The sequence below is a fragment of the Anser brachyrhynchus genome (genome assembly GCF_964034855.1).
Source record: "Anser brachyrhynchus genome assembly, chromosome: 3".
Taxonomy (NCBI): domain Eukaryota; kingdom Metazoa; phylum Chordata; class Aves; order Anseriformes; family Anatidae; genus Anser; species Anser brachyrhynchus.
The window spans coordinates 95335933-95361118 of record NC_137696.1 but is presented as its reverse complement, the minus strand read 5'-3'; the positions used below and the strand labels follow the sequence as shown (position 1 = coordinate 95361118).

Here is a 25186-nt window from a genome sequence, read left to right as displayed (position 1 = left end):
AACAGAATAAACAATTATATTCATTGTCTTAGCATTTAGGTTAGATTTATGAGCAAAACTCTTATTCAGAGCCAGACTCATCCCCTACCTAATTCCGTTAAAACTATGGACAGCATTAAATCATTAATCAGAGTAGATGTATTACTTGGAAATAAATTAATAGAAAAGCCCTTTTTTGCATTACTTTTCAATAGAATAAATTACTAAAACACTTGTGCAGAAAGTGAAAAAGAGATTATTCTTATGATTGTCAGTTGGTATTCCAATTTAATTGTACAGTGACTTGCTGCTAGTCATAAAGTACTGAAAGTCGTTGTATGGCTGCTGTAGGTGAAAAATAATTTAAATAGTGAACAGATGGCAGACAGCATGTGTGTGTGTGTGTATATTTGTGCATGTGAGAGTGTCCAAAACTGATCAGCTGAGCTATCAAGCATAAGGTTACTCCCAGTGCAACATTGGGAGCTGCTTTAAAATTCTAATAGAACCTGTACTAAACAAAAGTGGCACAAATGGGTTCTCCAGTTAACAGAGACGTAAGACAGGCCTGCCAGTTTGGAAACTGATCACCAGTTGTGCACATAGACTATTTGAACAGCAACAACGAAGAGGTGAGAGAAACTGAAAGAAGTGGTGTCAAAAAAGAAGGGTTCCTGAGAGGAAAGGGAGATCCTCCAGGAGGAGGGTGTGTATATGTGCAGACACAATGTCCACTCCATAATCAGTAAATTTAAACTTCCATATATTGTTGTGATGATTTGATATGAGAAGAATATTTTTCAGGTACCTTTTTTTTTCTTATGCTTTTAATTTTGAAGACTGGTTGAAACAACTAGCTGTCTGTATAAGGACAGAATGCAATGAAGAGCAAACACAGCTATTGAAAACCCTCACTGCTGGCATGCAAATGTCATCATATATAGATGCTCACAAAGCTACATTTTACGCTTCTAAGAAAAATAAAAGAAATATGAATTTTCGTCTTTTTCTCAAAAAGGTTGCTTTCCATTTGTGTTTAAACACTGTGCTTAGATAAAGAATGATAGAATCATTAAGGTAGGAAAAGACATGCAAGATCATCTGGTCCAACCATCCTCCTACAACCACTGTCACCCACTAAACCATGTCCCTAAGCACCATGTCCAACCCCCAGGGACAGTGATTCCACCACCTCCCTGGGCAACCCATTCCAATGCCTGACTGCTCTTTCTGAGAAGAAATGTCTCCCAGTTTCCAACCTGAAAATGATATGACCATTTTGTTTTGGCAGTGTTTGTTATTTACTATGGAAATAACTGCGGTTCTTGATAAACTGCTTGATACAATAGTGTCAAGCTGAATAAGATGGAAGAGTTATGAGAAGAAAATTCTGTATTTGTTCCAGCATAGTAAAAGAGTCAACAATCAATGGAACATTCCAAAATATTTGAATTTTTTTATTTGTTTTATATTATTTCATTTCTCTGTATTTATAACAAATCTTTGATAAAAAGGGCAAGGGAAGATAATGAAATTAAAATCAAAATGTGAAAAATCAGAAGATTTAGAAATAAAAGATGGAATATGAAAATAATCCAAGATAATCTTGATTATTTAATATTGATTTAAAGTAAAATGATTCATAAATTTGACTAAAGAAGCATTATCAACTCTTTAACATTATGGGTCAATACTAGTGCACAGTAAATAATCCAGTCTAAGTACATTTTCGTCTGTAATTTTTGGATAAATTTTAAGGGAATGGCTATAAAAACATTCATTTTTTAATATATATATATGTATATATACATAATTATATTTTTATCATTATTATATTTTATTTTATTAATTCCAGGGCTTACCAGGAGAACATGGGTTACCAGGAAATCCAGGAGTTAAAGGAGAAAAGGTATGTTCTAACAGTTCCTAATTAAGTTTGGCATATTAGAGCATATCAGACTGTCTTCTTCTGAAGAAATGTTCAGTCCACCTGTAGTGCATCTCTCCAGCAGCTTTATGAATTAATTTAGAAACGTACAAGGGGGAACTGCTATCTTTTCCTTGGAGATATTGCAGGACATTTTGGCAGCCCAATTGCTCTTTAGATTCATAACTTAAGAATTATTTCAAGAGAGGTTGGGCTGGGCTCTTGAAATAAAAATGTGTCATGCAGAAATACCAGCTCAGGTCCTGACAACGGAATAGCATTTTCAGAATAGTGCCCTAACCAGACTAATGTGTAAAAACCTGCTTCACAGCCAGACTTATTAATCTTGGCAGAGCACTAAGGCAGCTATACTGTCTCATATCTGAGCCAAGTCTGGGATCTCTTTATGGCATTGTATTGTGCTGGGTAGACAGCCTTTTGGTTGGAATTCAGCTACATCAGCAAGAGTTGTGTGTGTGTACATTGTATGTAGAGAAGGGGAGAAAAGACACTATACAGGCATACTGTGAGCTGTGTAAAGTGTTATGATATTTATACATCTTGAAACACAAAGGAAATTAATAAAATCCATTAATAATTTGAAGAAAAACGAGATGATGAAAATGCAGGAAAAGAAAGTAACGGTGGAATAATGACAAAAAAGTACTATTGTGTAAAACAGGAAATAGTGGAATCAGAGAGAATCACAGAGAATTATGCAGGAGCATGTAAAATCAAGAGGACAGTGTAATAAAAGGCACAGATTTACCTATGTAAGCAGGAGGAATTGTAGAGATGTGGAGCAAGAGATGCTGTATGCATTGAAATGAGAAATGTAAGTGTGAACAGGAATACAGTGAAGACCAAGGTTTTAGCACTAGGGGTAGGTAACTGGAGAGAGAGAAGGGGGGCAGAGAGAGAGTCTGAAGCTCCTACAGTGGAGTAATTGTCAGGGCTTAGTGACAACGTGAACTTTGTGGGGCTGCAGACAAGGAAATATAGATCAGATGCACTGCAGCATGGAAAACTGAGAGAATGCTACTTACTATTAGGGGTTCTACGGTCTATGCCTCTTTTTCTGTAACTTTTTGAACAAAATAGGTTTTTGTTAGAAAATTGATGCCTTTAAATGTATTTTCCATGCATACATATGTAGCACTTTCAGGAGTTTGTTGGTACCTGTGAATAATACATTAGGAGAACAATGCACAGGATTTTCCTATCTACTAAAAGCTGAGGTACTTACAGATGCAGGGAGCTGAATCTCTGTGGAATTAAATGTGATAAATTTGATAAAACCATGGTCATTATTTTGATACCCACATAGGCTCACTTTCTTAAAATTAGCAGTTATGAAATGCGGAGCTCTATAAAGCTTTGGGTGTGTTTTTTTTTGTTGTTGTTGTTTTTTCTTCTCCATTCTTCCTCTCAGTATTGGTACATTCTAGGATAATCTTAATAATTTCAGTTTGATTCATTTATCTTGTAGGGGGACCCTGGTGGGATTATGGGACCGCCTGGACATCCAGGTCCAAAAGGTGAGGTGGGGCCTCCTGGACTAAGTCTGCCTGGAACACCAGTAAGTCTGCAATCTGAAAAGACTTCTATGGCTTTTTTTCTTGTAGGGATAATTGTTAAAGAATCTGCATTGCACGATAAAAGCAGTATGAACGAGTAATTTTTCAGATAAAATTTCAAACTTGAAATATGTATTACAGAGTTATTGTAAGTACATTAGAATATAGTCTAGAAACCCATATTGTTAGTGCAAGGCCCACACACGGTTCCAGTGACAGTGATATTAACAGCAAAGGTGTATGTAAATCTGTCATGGTTTATTTATAAAGGCTGACTAGTTTTGGCAATAAAATTCAGCTAGTGTTATTGATTTCAAAATATATTTTTTTTCTTGGTTGTTATTTTATTTTATTTTATTTTATTTTAGGGTCCTATTGGTAGTCCTGGAAACCCAGGTCCACGGGGACCAAAGGTATAAAAAAAATATTATTATTTCTGTCTCTGAAAATACAGGATAATAGGCTAGTTTATGTTCTCAGACCTGTTGTAACTCAAAGCCTTGTGCCCTTCTAGGGAGAAAGAGGATTACCTGGTGTACAAGGAGCCCCTGGGGAGATGGGGCCTCCTGGAATAGGCATTCAGGGATCACCAGTAAGTATACCAATACCCAGAATTTGGGTTTCTCGCTGTACATTGAGAAACTGCAAAAAGTAAATGAATAATAGCAAAAAGTTGTGCCATAAACTCCATTCTGACTCAGTTCCCAGCTCAGCAACTTTTCCCTTTATCCAGTCCCAAGAACATCTAGTAGTGTTCACTTAAAAGCAGAAGCCTGGAGAAATGAATCAATGGCTACTTTGCTGACAAGCCAGTAATAGTATTGACACATCTTCCAACTAATTGTGTCTGCTTCTAAGCAACAACTGTTTGTCAGCAAAATCCAGCCTGAGCACTGGTACAAGAGAAGAGGCATCTTCTACACTGTAGATGATGGCATTTTAGTGGTACTGGAAAAGGCAAAGAAGAGGTGTAGAAAGCTTTGCATCAGTTGCAAGATTTTGCATTTGTGGTGACTGCTAATTACAAGCTTAGGTCTACTGCTAATAAATGAGAACCTTACACTGTCCAGGTGCAGTGTCAGGAAATAGTGAAGTTCTGGTTTTTGACAACTTTCCTCATGCATCTCTGTGAAGTTTAAATTCAGACATGAAACAAGTTGTTGTAGTTAACCTAGAGTGTTCATACTAAATAAATCTTATATAGTAGTAACTGTTTCAGTTATTTAGTTTGTTTCCCAGTTTTCTTTATTTCTACTGCCTTTACATAATAACATCTGTAGTATCTGCAGATTGTTCAGTAAAAAAAGAAAATTGGTGGTAGAGATGGTAGATGTTAGTGTGCATGCTCTACTGTGGTGAATGTGGTAATCTCTCTTCAGTCCAGGCCAGTATAATTGAGCAATACATTTCAGTTTATTGAAAGAACTCAGATACAGAGAGAAAATGTTTGAGAAAGGGGTCTGGAGATTCACATTTAAATTCAGGTATATATTTTCAAATCTTAATTTAAAAATTGTCTAATTTATATCTAAATCTAATTTGTTTTTATTCAACAAACTCTCTGGTTTCTTGTGAATCTCCTAGCTAAATAACATATTTCACCACAGATCATTCTTATTTGCCATTACTTGACCTTAAAAATGCACCTCAGCAAAATTGAATTCTCTTGATTTGGGCAAAATTAGATCTGGATTTAACAACAAACCTTAAACAAGTCTTTATTGAAATGTGAACTGAAGTGGTATCCCACATTCAGTATTTTTTGATCAAGTTTATCTCCTTTATCCCAAAAAGTGTATCTACTGATTATTAGAGATTTTCTTACAGGGTCCTATAGGGCCAACTGGATCAGCAGGTATTCAGGTAGGATGCAAACTTTCTCTTTATATATATAAAAATTAATTTAGTTTTAATAGGTTTGCAGTAAAAGATAAATATTCTTAAATCCTAAATGACTTTTCCTGCTCTTAGGGTCCTAGGGGGCCTCCAGGATTACCAGGAACTCCAGGTACCCCGGGTATTAATGTAAGTAATTGTATATATACAGAAAAAAGTAACGTGCCCCTTGTCAATGTTTAAGGCTACCAGATTTTTAATTTGTTTCTAGGGCACCCCAGGAAGAGATGGAAAGCCAGGACTACCAGGCCCTCCAGGCGATCCTGTATGTATACGTAGAAAGCTTCTACAGTTGCTTTGGAGAGAAAATTTTAAAGGAGCTAAGATAACCTATCAGCCTAGAAGTCCAAAAGATTAAATTAATTTGATTATTCAGTCAAATATTCTTTAACTTGATTGTAGTATAGCAGTATAAATTAAACTTACATTGACATTCCCAGGATAACACCCTGTTTTCAAGTGTTACCTTAGTGTTTGTGTACTAGCATTTCTGCCAGGCTATAACTTGGCAGGTTACTGTAACACTGAGTGTTCCTTAGTCTCATAAGAAGTTCTGTATAATGCAAATTTTCAGGTGCAGACCTTGTTAAAAGAACGGGGGGGGGGGGGGGGAGGGGGAAGTGTATTCTGAAGCTAATTTTGCTATGCCACAGAAGGAAGATATTAATTTTTGATGAAACTCTGAGAATAGTTAGTCTCTTGTGATACATTCCTTTTAACAATAATGAAAAGTTGAGTGGCTGGTTTGGGGCGAGAAAAGCCACTAAATGAGTTCTGATCCTTCAATACGCTTTAGAAGTTATCATCTCCTCTTGTGTATTATAGCAGTGATTTCTACTTAACAGTGTTATGGCTTTACTGATTTTGTGAAGTCCAACACTACAAGATCCATGAAGTCTACATATGCCTCAGGCCAAATTGTACCCTGAGAGACTACTGAGTATTTTATATGGGAGTCAGGAGAGTCCCATGTGCACATTTACAAAGTGGGCATAATGGCAAAACTTCAGTCATTATTCCTGCTCCTGTCTTGAACCCCTACAGCTACTTCAGAGATTTTTGAAAGCAAACTTTTGTTTAGAAACAAATGCTTACAGAGGCTTTTATGATGCCAAATGAAGCTTTATTGATTCCCTGAGCCATTGTTTGAATGTATTCCATCAGCAAAATAAAAATCTGTAGGTGTTTGGAAGAAACAAATTAAAAATACTGCTTAAAATAATAAAAACTAAGATCGTTAAACTCACTTGTGATCCTCTTGGTCTAATATGACTTGGTATTTAATCAAAGAGTTTAAAAAAATAGATACAGTGTTTATTTGAGATATATCAAAACAAAGGAAAATACAACCTCACATTTCAACTGTATTATGTCCTTTGGCAAAATCTCTGTTTCGTGCCAAGACATGAACTTGGCCTTTTCACTGAGCGGGGGCAGTGGCCTCAGTCTGTTTGTTGCTTAAGCTAACAATTCTACAAATACCTGACCATCATACATATTCCTCAGATGCAGAGACTTGCTTCATGTCTTTTGAGTGATTTAAATTTCCAATTGTCCAGCAATGAAAATGTAAGGCAAACATTTTCCAAACTGGTCTTCAGACTACTGACAGCCTGTGAAGAGCTTAGAAATGCTCCATAGCTGCTGCAGGAATGCATTAGGCAATAAAATTAACAGTGCTTGCAGTTAAACATGTGGTCGTACAGGTGCACAGCAGTCCATAAGTATGCCTGGGGACTGTCAGCAAGGAGCAGATCAAGGAATAAACTAGCCCCAATGTCACACAAAGATTTCATGTCAGAAAGAATGGTCGGCTTTCTCCAAAAAAAGAGACGGGGAACTAGCTAGCATGTATGTGCTAGCTAATCATCATGGATTAGGATGGTGATTCCATTAGGTTGCTCTTATGTTATCATCAGTCAATGCAGCAAACCTTTTCTGGATGCATAATACAGTTCTGCCTGTGTGGCTGGACCATTTGCCTCATTTAAGTCATGACTGCAGCAGTCCCTGAACACGCAGCAGCAACTGTTACAGTGCATCGAGAGACATTTGACAGGATCAGTATCTCCACAAAGGACTAAGATCATCGAATAAAAGCAGATCTATCACCAGCATTGAGCACGAAGATAGAACATAATTCATAGAGTCAGAAAGATTGAGATATAAGTGATCTTCGGTTAGCAATGGACATAAAACCAAGAAAAATGCACTGTAAATGCAATTATTCAAAAGGTGAGTCAAGTCTACTATTTAATAATCAAGGAGATCAAATTACAAACTCTGCAAAGAAAGCTGAATAATACAGTGGCTTTTTGCTGTCCACTGGGAAAAAATATATTTTTTTCAGAAAAAAAAAAATAATATCAGTTTTAATTAATTTAATAGGAAAAGAATGAGCTAAAGAGTTTTTACATACAACATGAAAGTCTGGTGGAATTCACCTGAAGAATGAGCCAAAGCACTCTCTAAATGATTAGCAGTTACTTGTGAGTACTTTGAGAAAGGTGAGGCTTTTGAGGAATGGAGACCAGAAAGCATACATCATAAAAGGTGAATAGGAGGGGAACCAGAGTATAATAGGTCAATTGAAAAAAAGCTTGATTGCTATAAAGATATTAATTATTTTTCTAATTAATTCTAAATACTAATGATAAGAATGATATGAATACAAGAATGCAAGCATTATTTTGATAAGAGCCTGGCATGGAATAAATCATTTTTCCATTTCTGGAAGGTTAACGTCCTTGGGAAAGACAGAGAAACAGTGCTGCTATGTATCTTGGCTGGCTTCAGACTTCGAGACTATCCTCATGATGTTTTTACAAGCAAGCAAAAAATGCTCTTGAAGTAATTGCCATATAGCTAAGGCTTATCAAAAAAATATGGTATCAGTGTCTATCAGATTATTGTCAAACTCTGAAAGAGAGGTCTCTCCCATGCCCAGTTCTTTTCAGTGTTTCAATGTGTTTTCTTTTCAGTGTTTTAATTTTATTTGGACAAGTAGATACAAACTCCATAACTGGTCTGGGAAAGATTGCTAGCTCTTTGAAGATATAATCAAAATCTAAAATTCAGAGACAGTTTGAAGTCAATAAGATGAAACTTGGGGCAGATGATCATAAACTGCTTAATAAGAAAAATAAAATCCATAAATAGAGTAGGTTCTGGAAGGCCCAGTGCACTGTAAACTAAATGTAAGTAAAAAATCTGGTGCCACCACTAAACAGACAGATCTGAATGCTAAAACTTACTAGCAGGGGAGTTACTGCCTTTTGCTCTCTTGAAATATTCATCTCTTTGGAGAGAACATATTTAAAGGAAGATGTAGCAAGCAGGAGTACGGCTGGAAAATAAAGACCATCTTAACAGTTTTAAAAGCCCAGTACATGTCGTACACTTATTCAGAGTTCAGTGTATGTAGCTGTGACTTCACAGTGTGTGTGCAGTTAGACTGGATTAACTACATGTGCAGAGCAGACGAACTGCATGGCAGAAATGCAGTAGACTTTCTCTCATACTTGTTGGTAGGACCCTGTCTTAAAATTGTACAGTTCTATGTCTTAAAATTGTGTAGCAGCTAAAATAAGGGCATTAGAAAACTTCTCAGCATGCTTTTAAAGGGGGTGACACTGTAAATGGTCTATTCATGATTGCACTTAGAATTGAGTATACTGACAGTGCTTCTCTTGAACTGGTGTTTGACACGCATTGCTACCAACCAGCAGTTCTAATATGCTACAAAAGTGCTTACATTGTATTTTTCTTGTAAAAAAAGGAAATGATTGAAACACAGGGAACAAAAACAGTAACAAGGTTCGAATGTGTCTAATTTTATTGTATGCCCAGGGCTATTTTTGCTTCAGCAAGTGCAAAAAGAAATAAGCATTGGGAATTGAAGTCTATTTGCGAGTGAAACCAATGATAATCAGCTCAATCAGATTTTATGGGGAGTCTTTAAATGTAAGTTTAATGACAACACTTGGAAATCTGAGGATGCAGATATATTGCAGCATAGTGTTAACCTATTGATTGAGCTTTAAATGGGTTGGCTTTAGTATTGGTACCAATTCATCTGTGGCAAAACAGAGTTTTGCACTAATTCTTAATGTTTAAAGGATGGACAAAATACTACATGTGTTGCACATGTTGCTGAAGCTGGATTATTTCCAGTATCTGAGATAATTTATTGAAGTTAGCTTTGGCATCTCTACAATTCAGACTGCAGTTCACAGTAGAGTCAAAGCCCAGGAGAAAACAGAAGGAAAACATCAAAAATAATCAGGTGAGAATAGGCTGTGAGAATTTCCAATAAGGATGATGTGTTGCTGGTATGCTACAAAAACAACACTGTGCGTATTACTATTTGAAAACGGAATTTACTATGTTCTGGAGTTACACTGTTGTCATGTCAACTTTGTTCAAGCTGTAACAAAGAATTACGTTGGTAGATTGGGTCAAGAGTGATATTTAACATTTAAAAACTATGTTGAATCCCTGGTTTTTATTTAGAGTTTTCATAGAAAAAATATTTCAGCCAACGTGTATGTAATCAGCTACCTATGCAGCCATCTAAACTTTAGAAAACAGAAGTATCTGTTGGAATCGGTAGTGTTGAGTAAAATATTAACCGTGGATGCCTTTTATAATTTCAGATTGCACTGCCACTAGTGGGAGACATGGGTGCTATACTGAAGGTAAACATTTTCAGGCATTATAGAATGAATCATAGAATCACAGCGTGGTTTGGGTGGAAAATTTGATCTTGTGTCAAAGTGTCTTGATCTTTAAGTGATCTTTCAAGTGAAACTTGATTTTTAAGTGTCAGCTTAAGCTGACACTTAAAGATGACCTAGTTCCAACCTCCTTGCCATAGGCAGGGAAATCTTTCACTAGATCAGGTTGCTCAAAGGCCCACCCAACCCAATTTTGAACACTTCTAGTGATGAGGCAGCCAAAACTCTGGACAACCTGTTCCAGTGCCTCACTACCCTCATTATCAAAAAGTTACTTATACCCAGTCTATATTTATCCTATCAGTTATAAAAATAAGAGTTGAACACCTCATTTTCAATTTCTGACAATGTTGTACTATCTCTTTTTGAAAGAAATAGTGTCACTATCTCATAAAATGGATTGAGGTTGGAAAGATAACAATTACCAGTAACAATCAATTAATTATATATTACCTGCTATAAACTTGATTTCCTTTTGCTGCAAGTCTGTGGTCTCACCATGGAGCTCTAGAAATAATTTAACTCAAATTCTACATTCAGACATTATTTTACCAAAACTATATGGTCAAACTTGTATCTGCCTTACTTTATTTCCAAATGTATTTTAATAATATACTATACCTTCTTTTTTTTTTTACTTATTTCTTCCAAATTTTGTTAGAAAATGTAGCATTAATTTGACTATTGAAGCTAAGCTTCTATTACTAACTTTTTTTTTCTTTTTTTTTTTTTTTTCAAAAATGACTGAATTAGTGTACCTGAATCAACTAGCATGAGAATGAATGGCAGACTCATCTAGTAGGGATGGTGACAAAGGCAGGAAGAAAGGCCCATCATAGAAATGCTTATTTATTTTATTTGTGTCTGTTCCTTAGGGTGATCCTGGCACAAGAGGTCCTCCAGGCATCCCTGGTAGAGAGGGGCCAAAGGTAAGTTTCTGAAGACAGTACTTTACATTGCTTTGTTGCTTGTTAAAAATAAAAAGCCAGATTTTTTTGTCTGTCAGTCTTAACTTCTCTGTTTGAGCCCTATTCCTGTAGTATCTGAGAAGCTTAGAAGTTCGAACAATTTTTACAGTTCAGTCCTCTTCCTGTGTTTGTGTACCCTTCCTCTCTGGAAAGTAAGCTAAACAGCTTGGGAATTGAGTCCCAAGCAAGTATAGCTCTTTTATGTCTTGTCTCAGTTAAACCTAGATCACATTTAATTATCCAGCAGTGCATCGCCATCTATAGGCTTATTTTAAGTCAGTCGTTCATGCAGGAATCCTGCAGTGAAGAAAGAAACTTCCCCTATATCCCTCTAGTGTGTAACAACTGGATCTTCTGTGCCTTTGCAAATTGTTCCCTTTGGGAATAACTCAGCAGTTTCACTGGGACTTGAAGTTTCACTGAGGTCAATCAAAGTTATGCTTTACTGTAATCAGATCAAGTGCCATATGGTTTCACGTAGAAATTTACAATAGTAGAACCTAATTACTTGAACTTACTTGAAAGTAATTACTTGAGAGTATACCTAGTATACTTTCTCCATGTGGACAAGCATTTAAGCTCTTTGGTATTCATAAAATGAGATTGTATCTCCATCAGTCTTTTAGGCTACTTCACCTATTAGGTAAAAACAGTCTTTTCCTTTCATCTCAATGGGAGGCACATTTTAAAACTTAAGATAGTATTTATTTTTTAGAGTAGAGCTTTTTTATTATTCATTTATGTATTTATTTATTTAATTTTACTAGCACTATTGCTATAAGGGCTTCATGCTAGCATATATTAAATGTGGGTCATAAAATGCCCTCCATAGCATGAAATTCATTGTTATCTAATAGAAAGTATTTGTTTGAATGTTATGTTTTCATAGGGAAGCAAAGGTGAACGTGGATTTCCTGGGCTTGCTGGAGAGAAGGGCGATGAGGTAAAATTAATTCATTTCTGTAACAATTACTTTCTTACCTGAACCTTAATAAAGATCTAGACTAAGAATGATGCGCATAGAATAATATTCAGTTCTTTAAAAGTGCTGAGATAGTCATGTATCACTATAAATAGCCCTTGTCTGCAAACTTTCAACAAGATTAAACACTATTATTGAATTAAGTAGAATTTATGTCATATTTGTGTGAGGATTTTTGCTTATTTGTATATTTTAAACTCTCAAATTTCTTTAAATGCTAGTTTTTAAGAATACAGAATAGAGCAATAAAAAGGTAAATGCTAAATATTTTCAGAAAATACTTCATGTTTTATAACGTATTTGCTTTCATTGTGTTAGTTCCTATTTAACATTCATTTATTCCATTAGGCAAATACTGTGATGGGAACAGTAATAACAGCAATTACTATTAAGTGGAAATCAGAAAATATTTGGAGACTGAATTTAAAATACGTACAGTATTTTGCGTCACATACTGGATTCTTAGAGTTATTTTTATGTCATTACGGGAAGAAAAAAGGCACATGACTTATGGTGCAGAATCCAAAATAGCTGCTATCGCTTTCATTTTAGATTGAAATATTTGCAGTTAACAGCTCAAGAATAATCTCTGGGAAAGGAAAAAAAATCACCAAAGCAAAAGCTATTAAGCAGATGAATCTGAGTAAATAAATAATTTTCTTAGTGCCTGTAGCCAACTGAAGGAGATAAAATAAGTTGTCTTCTAAAAAATAGTTGATGACCACTCTGAAATCCCAAAATACTTAACTGGTACCAGTTAAGTATTATTTAATACTTAATGTTACTGACTAGTATTTTAAAATACGTGAGCTATAATGAGAAAGTAACACATCCTTCATTTGCATGACCTATAGCATATGTCTACAATTCAGCCCTAGCAGTATGAGGCATTAACAAAAAAGAATAATTCTGACACTATTTAACTATGGAGAATCAAAAGAGAGATTAGAGGCAATTAGGGTAAGAAAGGTAAGGTTATATGTGGTAACTATTTTTTTCAAAGGAACTCCAGATTAAGTTCATTCTAATTTTTTTTTTTATTGATTCAGTAGGGTACTGTGCTCTGCTTTTTCACTGTTTGATAGCTGGTTAGGTTCCTTAGCTCTGATATTTTCATTGTTTAGTAATGTCTTTTGATTAGTATTTTATGAGGGTGCAAGTGAATTTATTTTCAGAAAAACATATAAAAGAGATTACAAAAAAAAAATAAAGTTTCAAAGTAACTTTATTACAAAGGTACAACATTTAAAATAGTGCATTTACTTTGATTTCTGTGATTTGGTGAAATGAGAAGAGATTCAGAACCAAGCCTGAAGTTCTTCGAAAGAAATGGTGATCCACTCATGAATGTCAGTATGATTTCAGATAGCCCTTTAATCTTTCTGTGAAGCTTAGCTGTCTAGCATAATATGTACAAACCAAAACTGTATTCATCAAATGAAACATCGTGAAAAGATTTGAATGAAATCCTGTCAGCAGTTCATATGGTGATAATCTAATATTGTATAGTAAAAATGGTGCCATGCTTACCACTTCAGTACAGGTTTGTTTGTTAGTCTTTTCTCTCTGAACTAGAAAGGAAGGACAGTTCCTCAAGTTTCATTTTCTTCAACTGATTTTAGTATTTACAGCAGATGAAATTTTACTGTGGCCCATGATACAAGTTAAACAACTACTTTATGTAGAATTAATTTCCTTTTAAAGCATTCCTTTTTTTTTCAGAGAATGGTTTTTCTAATATTAGCAATAAGAATTAGAGAAAATGTTCCTTTGGTTTCATATTCATTTTCTGGATGACTGTGCTGTACGAGTAAAATAATTCAAAATGAGCAGAGAACACATTATCCGTTGGATTGCTGAAAAGCTACGGAAGTGGATCAATGTCCTCAAAGAAAAGGAAATCAATTTCTCTCTCCACCTCTAAATCTTTCTTGATTTATTTCTATCTGAAGCTTTTCCCTCAGACCCTTGCTCAGAGCCCTTCTTTCAGGGCTCCTGACCTCTTTGGTTTTCTGCAATAGCCACTTGACAATGCCTTCTGTAACACTGCAATTAACGGTAGAAACATGCCTTTTCTGAGGTGATTCCTGTTTTCAGAGGATAGGCACCCAATGCAGATAAAATGACTCACTGTTCAGTGGGGCCTTCATTGACTACAGAGGGAATCAAGAGCATTTAGCTTAAATATATAGTGCTGTTATACATTATAATATGCTTAATATTATTTTTATATTTATTTATTATTCATTACACATTATATTTTATATAATGTATATTATTTATACACTGTATATTATATTATATTATATATATATTCATTATATATTATTATTTATTTATTGTTATTTATTTTATATTTATTTATATATAAAGCTATATGTATATTGTATGTAGCTTAGATATAAGCTTGTTATATGCCTAAAATTTCATCTGACTGAGTCTGGTTGGGCAGAGGAAAGAGTTCAGCGATGTGCGCTTATCTCAAAACCCACCTGTATTCACTGTAATAAGTCACATGCCTGTATGTTTAGTAAATGGATACCAGAATCTATTAATTTCCAGTCTATTGAATAAAATAAAAGTGGAAAGCAGGTCAATAAATACTATGAAAAATACCATGTTTTGTTCTCAAAGCAACAACAACAAAAAAGCATCGTTGCATTTAGATCCTAGAATCCCAGAATTTCTGAGGAGGGAAGGGACCTCTGGAGGTCATCTTGTCCAACCCCACTGCTCAAGCAGGGACACCTGGCAGGCTGCCCAGGACCATGTCGTGATGACTTTTGAAGATCTCCAAGTAGGGAGACTCCATAATCTCTCTGGGCAACCTGTGCCAGTGCTCAGTTAACCACACAATAAAGAAGTGTTTCTTAGTGTTCAGAGTGAACCTCCTGTGTTCCAGTTTCTGCCCATTGCCTCTTGTCCTGGAATTGGGCACCACTGAAAAAAGCTTGGCTCCATCCTCTTTGTAGCCTCACTTCAGGTATTTATAGACATAGATAAGATATCCCCTGAACCTCTTCTTCTCCAGGCTGAACAGTCCCAGCTCTCCCAGCCTCTCCTCATAGGAGAGGTGCTCCAGTCCGTAGATCATCTTGGTGGCCCTACATTGGACCGTTTCCAGTATCTCCAGGTCTCTCCTGTACCTGGTGGGTGCAGCAGTGGACACAGCACTCCAGGTGCAGCCTCAGCAACACTGGGTAGAGGGGAAGAAGGATCACCTCTCTTGACCTACTGGCAATACCTTGCCTAATGAAACCAAGTATACCGTTACCTTTCTTAGCTGCAAGTGCACATTGCTGCCTCGTGGTCAACTTGGTGTCCACCAGGACTCCCCAGCCCTTTCTTGCAGAACTGCTTTCCAGCTGGGTGGCCCCCAGCATGTCCTGGTACCTGAGGTTGTTGCTCCCCAGGTGCAATACTTGGCAATTCTTGATGAACTTCATGAGAATCTTGTCAGTCTACCCCCCCACACCCTGTCAATAGCATGAGGTACCATCGAGAAGACTGATTAAATGTTTGATTTTTTTTTAGTGATAGAAAATTAATCTGTAAGGAAAAGCCAGAAAGACTGTTCTTGTTTGCACAATTAAGACCAGGAGATCTAAAGGATATAAGCTAACAATGGAAAATGTTGAAGGATGAGTTTTGTGTTTGAGTCAAGCAGTAAGTTGCCTCTAACCATGTTCAATGATAATCTCTCACCTACAGGTATATCATTTTTATTCCTAAAACAGGAATATGTGCTTCGGTATTGTTATAATACTGATGGACATGCTAAATGTAAATAGTTTTTGAGGCTATACGTGTACATGGAAGAGGCAACAGGCATATGCTCTTTCTAATTTTCAGGGCCTTCAAGGTGTTCCTGGACTGCCTGGTGTACCAGGACCCAGTGGACCGTCTGTAAGTGTGTGCTATCTTCTATGGTCTAACCTTTCTCTGCAAAGGTTGTTGTAACTATCTAGCAAAACTTCTTATTCTTAGTTTCTTGTGCCTCTTTATGGCTTTTAGGAGAGTAATAATAAAATCTTACCCACAGTGGCTCTAAAAGAATAAACTATGTTATGAGTTGATATTTCTGAAAATACTGTCATTGTCTGGCCTCAGAATTGATGTAACTTAAATGCTTTTGGTGTTTTGGCCTTACTAGAGACTCTGAGGTTAAAAAATGTATGATGGGCAAACTTGCAGTTAGTTAAGTATTTATACTCCAGTTACTGTAATAATGTTAGTAATAAAAATCTAAAAATATTTCTAACTGGGTATTATGAAAGCATTAAATGCTGAAACCAAGTAATTATGAAGTATGGGAGTAAAATAACAGTATTTAAAGTCACTGAAAAAAAAATAAAAATACTTGTATTACTGGGAAGACTTGGGATTTTTTTAAATTCTATTTTCTACATACAAGACGAGGTAATATTAGTTAGTGTGGTCATTACTTGTTCCCAGGTTGTTGACAATACTAATGCTTCCCTTCTTTCAGAAATATCAACACATTTAGGAAGCTTAATGTGAAATATGTAAATTACCATTTTAGCAGTGAAGCATGAGTCTTAGCAGTATCAAGAGGTGCCGGTTAAGGTCAGTGCATTTAGTCTGCACAAGGTGAAAATACAACCACAAACACAAGTTTTACCCTTCATAAGGCTTATCAGTAGGACACAGCTGTTGTATCAGACAGAAAAGAAATATTTAAACCTGAAGGAGAAGCATAATTAGGTTTAAATGAACTTCAAAAGGTGTAAGTTTTAAAAACTAGGCTGCAATGCAAATTTCAGTGTGTTTAGTTGTTTCTTAACTGGGATTAACCAATACTGTGTTTGTTGTGCAGGGAGCCATAGGAAGACCTGGGCATCCTGGTCCTGCTGGGTCAAAAGGCGAAAAGGTATACTTTCTTTTTAGTTTTAGTAAAGATCTGTATAGGCTGTGTAATTCCTTTACTTTCCTATGCTTTGGCTTTTTTTGTTGTTGTCCTCTCCTCTCCTCTCCAACATAGAATGCAAATGTGAACTTGACATATATTTTCAAATAAATTTTTATTTGTCTTAAGTGCTTTCACAAACAATGCCATACAATTGGGCTTGTATTTTGAAGCATAGCCCTTGTGTTGCATGTAAGATGCAGAGAATGTTCTCTGAGTATGACATATTATATAAAATTAAGAAAGTGAAAATACCTTTGTGAAATAGTGTATGACTAGTTACTACTTGCTCTGCTTCTCATTCTTTTTCCAGTATTTTAGTCAAAAGTAATTGCATACTCTAAAAGTGGTTCATGAATACTGAAAGTTATTCAGTGTATGTATTCAGCAAAAGTATATAAGCTTCCTTTATAATTAATTTAGGCTGTTATAGTACTGTTTTTTTAATTAATTTTTTATGAGGTTCTTGATAGTTTCCATTAAAACTAAGAGGTCATATTCATTTCTTGGGCACCTCAGATCAATGAAATACCACAGACAAAATGAGTTGGCAAAATACTTTGGGGGAGAATTTTTTTTTTTTTTTTACATGAATATGATTTTTTGGAGTTTTTTTCAGCTTTGGCTTGGGCTTTTCCAGGCACAGTGCTGCCACATCAGTCTGTGATCCTACTAATACTCTACAAAACCTTGACTCTGGTATGACTAAGAAACATTATTTTGTAAAACTGTGAAGTGATTTCAGTATAAAAATGAGTTAAGAACTGTCTCCTTCCTGACCATAATAGAAATAATTTACCAAACTCATTTCCTTTTTAAGTAACCCATTGTTAAAAACAAGGTTTTGTTAGTTCCATGTTTACAATTCCAAAGTACTGAAAAAAGAGTCTGAGAATGCAGCGTTAGGCCAGCTGCTTAACACGTGTACATGTCTATCCTTGGTTGAGGCCTAATTGTAGCTGGTCTTTATATTATGCATCAGAAAGATCAGGGGAAGGTGGCCTCTCACTATCACGTGTGAGAATGAGAAAGCCAGTTCTCCTTAACTAGTGTGCCATTGATTGAAAAGGACAAAAGTCAGATCACTGAAGAGTGATGAGCTGAACAATAGCCAGAGTACCTTCTTCCTCCTTCCTTTATCTGGGGACCACGTCTGAAAAGTGACCATATAATAAACTTTCTAAAAGAGAGCGTTTTTCTCCTTTCGTGAAATACTCTAAACCCTCCAGTCTGGAGCTTAACATTTCTAGCACTTAGCAGGACTATTTGGAAATTATCCTAATATAATAGAAATATATAAATATTTAATTACTGGTTGGTTAATTAGTATTCTTGTATGCTCAGCTTGACTTTTCCCACCTTAATAATTTTAAATATGCAGCCTAGGTTTCTCAATGAAATAAGTTTATTAAAATTCAATGAAGTGAGTAAAAAATTCTGGCAGACCTGTTTCAAATTACAGAGAATTTTTAACTGAATCTTAATGATATTTTGAAAAGATCTTGCTTGGGAAACTTGACATTTAAACCTTTGCACATCTATAATGCTCAAAAGCCTACTAGGATAAAACTTTGAAACTTTTTTTTTTTAATATGAGCAATTTAGTGCATGTCAGCAATACAGACTACAGCTACAAGTACCCACAGATAACTATTTTACAGTAAAAACCAAGAAGATATTCATTATAGCTCTTAATAAAGATTTTTTATTTTTATTTTTTATTCTTTTTTTACCTGAAAATAAACTGAACTTCTGAAACTAGGTCATCTTGATTTACCTGTGAATGAACAAACTGAGGATAGTTTTTAGCAAAACAATTTACAAACCATAAAATGAATGTTAACTTCTATCTGCCAATTGCTTAGAAATTTTTATTAACAAGTGTTTTTTCCTTCCTCTGCCTGCTGATAAATATGAAGCGTTTCACAACCCTACTACCACTGCTATTTTGCCATAAGGAAGTTACTACACATAAAGCATCAAGTAACTAACAAAATACTAGCTGGTATAAAGTAATGTTTAATAACTTGCCTAAAGCTTTAGCAGGAGCTGTTCAGGATAGTTTATTCTTGATACTAACTATTCCTATTAACTGTATCTCTTGTTTATTTTCATTGTGGTCATCGTAGTTTGGGTATGGAACAGATCAGAACAACAGTTATATTAAACCAGTTTTATATCTCTCATTATGCTAGGGTAGTGAAGGTTCTCCTGGGAAGCCTGGACCACCTGGACCTCCGGTAAGACATATTGTTTACATTTTGAATGGTATGCTGGGAACGATATACCTATGAGTAAAATGTAATGTCATATATCAATAATTGACTGTCTCTCTAATACATACTTGTAGTGCAGGAAGACAACGAAGTCTTCTTGCAAAATATTTCTGTATTCCTCTTTTTTTTTAACTTGTGATTCATCACTGAGTAAGTCCAGGTCACTAAAGCCATCCTAGAAATTTGGTCAAATGAGTTACTTTAATAACCTTGGACACGAAGGTTAGTTTAGACACCTTGGTTACCTGACATCAGGGAACTCTGTAGTCATGTAACCTAGGGAAGTCCATGGAGCTCATTGGACTCTAAATTAACTGGACTAGTACCTAAAACAATAATAGTTCTGGAGAAGTAATAACTACAGCACTTTTAAAATCCCTAACCCTAATGACAGCTTTGGAAATGCCATACCTAATCATAATCAAGGGAGAGCTTTTGTTCTAAAATCTAGCCCTATCCTAATGATACCTGCCTACTTCACCTGCAGCCTTTTTCTAGCCTCCTCCGCAAAAATTAATTTTCTTCTGCCACAAATTTAACCCTAGAGCAAACTCCACCTAGCTTAGAGGACTGTACACTTTTCAGTCCTTGCTTAACAGTTCTCAAAATTCAATCCATATCTCAGGAAATTCTCTAGAGCAGCAGCTGGTTTTAAATAAGGACATACTGAGAATCTCAGAAATTTGGTATTAGGATAGCAATGAGGACATTGCCAGGATACAAGGTGTACATAGTAATGACAGAATAACTAGCTAGATCTGTGACTTTGTATTGCAGCACTAGTTTTCTGTGTCCATCAAGTTTTATACATGAAATAAGTGTAAAAGCAAAAATAAAACAAAACATACTATATTTGTTTGCATTATTTTTATGCATAATGAGAGTTTTCATCTTGAAATCATGAAAATCTTGAAATCTTTAAAGATTTCAGAGCCTCAGACAAGTTCATTTTTGCTGGAAGCATGTTGTGGGTGGGGAGGAGGGGGTTGAGTTGAGAAGGCTGCCTGGAGATGTTTGTTTTCAGTATAGTCATTTTTACATACACGTTTTGTAAACATTCATACAGGAAGAATGGCTAACATTCAAAAATCTAAATATCTTCAGAACAAGAATTCCATCTGTTCATAAGCTGAACAAATTTGTGTAGTTTGGACTTTTTGTGCTTTGGAAATCATCAGGCCAAACATACGTTGGCAGTTCAGCCAGTGACTTTTACGTATGAATCAGTTTACTTCTGAGCTCTTTGCTTCTTATCAAGTCAAGCATGAGTATTAATTTAGAGTTACAGATCAAGCCTTCATGTTTTCAAATCACTTGAAGCTTAAGGTTAGTTGCTTTCTCATTTTTTAGTTTAGCATTGATTTTCAAACAGGCATGAAAAGAAAATGTGCAATGCTGCCTTTGCTTGTATCACTTGACCAGTCATTCATAGATTTTATGTAAGAATATTAAAACATAACGTAAACTGAGAATTTACAGGTTTCTGGTTTTGTAAGTAAAAAATGCTTACATAGGTGTGCATCTTATGCTCTTACTGAAATGCTTGGAATCTGAAAAATTAATCTAGAGCAAAAATGATACCACAGCTTTGCTGAGATACAGGACTTGAACAGGGCATGAATTCTGACTTTGTAGTTCATAGTTGTGATACTTAATTGTTTTTTTTGTGTGTGTGTGTTTTAAAGGGTATGCCTTACAATGAAAGAAATGGAATGAGCAGCTTATATAAACTCCAGGTATTTCTTAATAACACATATTTTTTTCAATCAGCACCTAATTTTGGTCCACCTCAACTTCTAAATTTGCTGTTGCAGGGAGGTGTGAGTGTCGCAAGTTATCCAGGTCCACCAGGACCTCCAGTAAGTATTTAATAAAAATGTAATTTCTAATAGTTCAGGCAGTAACATAGGGTTAATTGAATGCAGTTTTGATAAATGACATGGAATTGGATTTTATACGTGAAAGAGAAAAGTTAACTAGCATATAATTGGTGTGCAGTAAATATAAAAGTATGAAGTATGTGATTTTATGTGTTTATCAAGCATTTTAGCCTGTTTTGGGAGAGTAGTTTATTTCAATTTAACTATTTCACTCTAAAGCTATGCTGAATAGTAACTAAAGTCTGCAATGGTGCATAATTTGGTTTTGGACTCTTTACTGACAGTATCTTAATATCTTAAAATATGCAGTATACTCTTTATAGGTAGTGATGGTCTTGTAATAAATTAACTTTTGTGCTGGAAATGAGAAACTCATGAATTCTGATCTCAGTTCTGTCACCAATGCAGTGCGCGTATCTACAGGGCAATATGGCAGTAGTACAGAGCCGGTGTCTTTCCAGGCACTACTCTGCACAATGCAGATATACCAGTTTGCAGCTGGACATTCTTGCTTTGGTTCTGTGGAACCGGAGATTCTCTGTACTTCCTTAGGTTCTCTTTCTTGTAAATGGCATTAGCAAGTTCTACTCTTTTAAGACAGAATTAACCAGCTGAGTGGGCTGGACTTAGTACTGATTCTAAATGCACTGCATTACCAATGTATATAATACATTTATACAGAAAAATCCCATGTTATTGTGTAATTCTTTAAATGTATATCTGCTTCTTATTTCCTTTGTAGGGTCCAAAAGGAGATCCCGGCACAGTGGTATGTACTTTTCGGTCATGATAGAGATTCCCCAAGTAATTCAACACATGATCCCAGTCACAAGGGTGGAAAAGTCCATTAAGTTCTTTAGCAGGTAGCTTACCTCCCGCAGAATCAGTGCATCTGAAAAAAAGTCCTTTTTATTGCCAGTCTTGAGAATTTTGCAATTTCTGGTGAATACTCCTGCAGTGATAATATAATGAATGACTGAACACAGTATTAACTGCTTCTGGATTCATCTCTGCTGAGCTGCCACTGTATATGTTTAAGAGTAAAATATGCATGCTGAAAGAAATTAAGCTTTTATTTGATACAGACCTACAAGAAATAAAGATAAAAGATAACTTAAGAGCTATTAGACTGTTCTCAATGTTAAATTTGGAATGGCAAAGGGACAGTATTCTATGTAATACAAGCTAGGAACAACCAGAAGTTGATGTTTTCATTAGAAATGACATGACAGGTAATTGCAGTATGATCACATTGCCCCTAGTGAACAAGATGATTATTATCATGGGGGCCACTACAAGTTTCAGTTCTGCAGTTTGACATTCAAAAACAACCATAATAAGCAGATCTGCTTAACTTTTTAGTATTTTTCCTTTAAGCATTTTTTTATGTCCCTTTCTTGTAATCTTTCTTTCACAATTATGAGGAGAGGAATAACTACTGGAAGAATCTTGAGCAGGTGCATAGGCTAGCATACAGCTAGCCACCAGCAGAATGTAGATCCAAATCGTGACTAGGATTACGTTTTCCCTGAAGCCACAGACGTGATATGTCCTGCCTTCATAAAAGAGAAACTATATTCATCATTAGATTGTGATTTGTCATTGCAGTTCTTAGTGCTGAAGGTGGCAAAGATGAAACTTAAATGTATTGCATCTTGATGACTGGAGAAAGTAAAAATACCCAACAGGTGTTTGTAAAAGTTGAGTACCGTTGGTTTAGCTCAAGAAGTATGATACTATCAAATGTCATTTTAAATGGATACTGTTTTAAAAATTGGATAGGTATTCTCATAGATTTAAAATTTCACTACATTCGTGTATTTCTCCTTTTTTAAGTCTAAGGAACATCACATAACTACATAATGATAGTTACAGCACTATAATGCTGTAAGGCAGTGAAACAGGTATGGACCTTCATGCTCAATGTGGTAGAAATGTGTCCAGCAGACCTCTTTCATACAGCAGACAGTATGATTGAATCAGGATAAGTACCAAGTGTGAGCTAATAGGAAGAACTGAGAAGAATTCGCTGATTTCTATTGCTAATAGTGGTAGAAATTGAGCTGTTCAGGGAAGAAAATTACCCAGTCAGACTATGCTCACCCTGATCTGCTGATGAATTGCCTACTTGATGAAGATCAAGAAACCCTGAAAAGTATTGGAGAAAGAATTTTTTAAAACAGTATCAGAATTAAGTGCAGCTAGATCAGGCTAACCCAGATGAGCCCAAAGTGATGGGAGGTAACATTTTGAAAAGTTGGCTAAGACTTCATCTGTTATGAAGGCACATCATCTCCACTCAGCCAACCTATGCAGGCCTATGATAATGTTTGACTCCTTGCCAAGTGTTAACAGAGAGCCAGGTACACAAACAGCTAAGCCTTGATCTATAAATCAGTGTGGTAACTGTGCTCCTCAAGGACAATGCATAAACCTAAAACTGAATGACTGAGCTCTTCCAGCAAAACATTCTGAGTTTTAGTTTTGAGGTAGTTTCCTAAAACTGTTGATTAATCAATTTTCAAAAAAAAAATTATTTTAAATTTTTTTTTTAAAGTCATTTCATCACAGTCCCGAAAAGCTGAATGCATCTTCCTATACCAGCATCCACTTCCTACTCAGGAAGTACCTTCTCCCAAGTAGGGTGTGGAAAGTGAAATCTGCCAAAGACTTCATGAAATCCATAAAAGGAATTTGCTGTGGCTGTGGCTTTTGGTTTAACTGAGATACCTGAAATAATGGAATTGTTGACAGTAGTTCAAATCTCTGTGGAAAATTACATGTTGGTTTTCTTTAAAATAGGAAAAAGAATAAAAGGGCCTTTCCACTTGTTAAACTGATTTCTCCAGTGCAGCATTTTTCTGTTTTTCTTTCAAAACCTGAAGGCTTGCACAGGGAACAGTGTCTCTTGTTACAGAGAAAGCTTTGTGCAGGGATCGGAGCTGTGTTCTGTTACAGTGATGAACCTGGAAAATTGAACAGAACTGCTCAGACGTTCATTCTATGGGTGATAGCATATGCTCACACCCTGTGGCTCTACCACCTGAAGGTGGTTTAGAGCTGACCTTGGCTTGCAGGAGCACAGAAGGGGAGTCTTCTGGATTACATTCTTAATCAAAATTAAATCAGTTGAAATATTTGCATAGTGCCTCTGAGAATAGCTTTATTCTCAGATGAATAAACCATGGTATAGCAAAATCTGTTCACCTAACAACTGGATATTTTAGTAATCTCAAGTTTAATATTCTGCTGTTGTTTGCTGTTCAACATGTCATGTAGAGTACTGAAATTCTAATCCATGCAATCCTTTTTAATTTAAAAAAATAAATAAATAGGGAGACCCAGGACCAATGGGATTACCAGGACTGGAAGGACTCCCAGGGGAAAAGGTAGGACTATTAAAAAAGAAGTCATGACTTCTTAGTGGAACTATCTGCAGCTAAATGGTGTCCGAAACCTCGTTTAATTTTTCTTTTCTATGAAAGTTAATGTTTTTATATGAAAAAGATTTGTATACTTATCTGCATTTCCTTTTTTTGCTTTAATGTGTATCTAAATCATTTACTTACCCAACATAAAATTTCATTTTCAAGAAGTGGAAATGTGTGTATAGGTCATGTAGTATTTTATTTCCTTAACTTGATAGAAATTAATATGTTTAACAAGTTCGTAAGTATGGTCACTAATTCTTGTTCTCTTCTGAGAGTCATCTTATGCTTACAGGTTGTCTGACTTTTAAGACTTATGACATAGCTACAGACCTGAAGAGAAATTTGTACCTGAATTTATCTAGATCTAGTGCATGGAAGACTTTCATACAAAAAAAAAAAAGGACTATTTCAGTTGAGTTTAAAAATACAGAAAAGGGTAGAAATAGAGGAAGAGGTAGAAATAGACTGATTCCCTACAGTGTTTGCTGTGAAGGCAAAGGCAGAACTGACTTCTCAGACTGTTGATCATTATTTTAAAAAAGGCCCCTTGTTTCTGTTTTACTTTTCTGACACACTTCCCTGCCTGTATGAAGCCACTCCAGCACAT

At 35.6% G+C, this 25186-nt stretch overlaps 1 protein-coding gene across 18 annotated transcripts in view; it reads left to right on the top strand.

Annotated features, from left to right (window-relative positions):
- The window catches only part of COL19A1 (collagen type XIX alpha 1 chain), a 202754-nt gene that overhangs the window by 148585 nt on the left and 28983 nt on the right, over window positions 1-25186 (top strand). For all 18 annotated transcript variants that reach the window (XM_080584508.1, XM_080584506.1, XM_080584507.1 and 15 more), the window contains 17 exons: window positions 1835-1888; window positions 3396-3485; window positions 3852-3896; window positions 3998-4075; window positions 5311-5346; window positions 5455-5508; window positions 5591-5644; window positions 10035-10076; window positions 10991-11044; window positions 11973-12026; window positions 15918-15971; window positions 16903-16956; window positions 19188-19232; window positions 20954-21004; window positions 21083-21127; window positions 21891-21917; window positions 24484-24537. In XM_080584508.1, the coding sequence (XP_080440634.1) occupies window positions 1835-1888; window positions 3396-3485; window positions 3852-3896; window positions 3998-4075; window positions 5311-5346; window positions 5455-5508; window positions 5591-5644; window positions 10035-10076; window positions 10991-11044; window positions 11973-12026; window positions 15918-15971; window positions 16903-16956; window positions 19188-19232; window positions 20954-21004; window positions 21083-21127; window positions 21891-21917; window positions 24484-24537 (891 nt within the window). The remainder of the gene's footprint in view (window positions 1-1834; window positions 1889-3395; window positions 3486-3851; window positions 3897-3997; window positions 4076-5310; window positions 5347-5454; window positions 5509-5590; window positions 5645-10034; window positions 10077-10990; window positions 11045-11972; window positions 12027-15917; window positions 15972-16902; window positions 16957-19187; window positions 19233-20953; window positions 21005-21082; window positions 21128-21890; window positions 21918-24483; window positions 24538-25186) is intronic.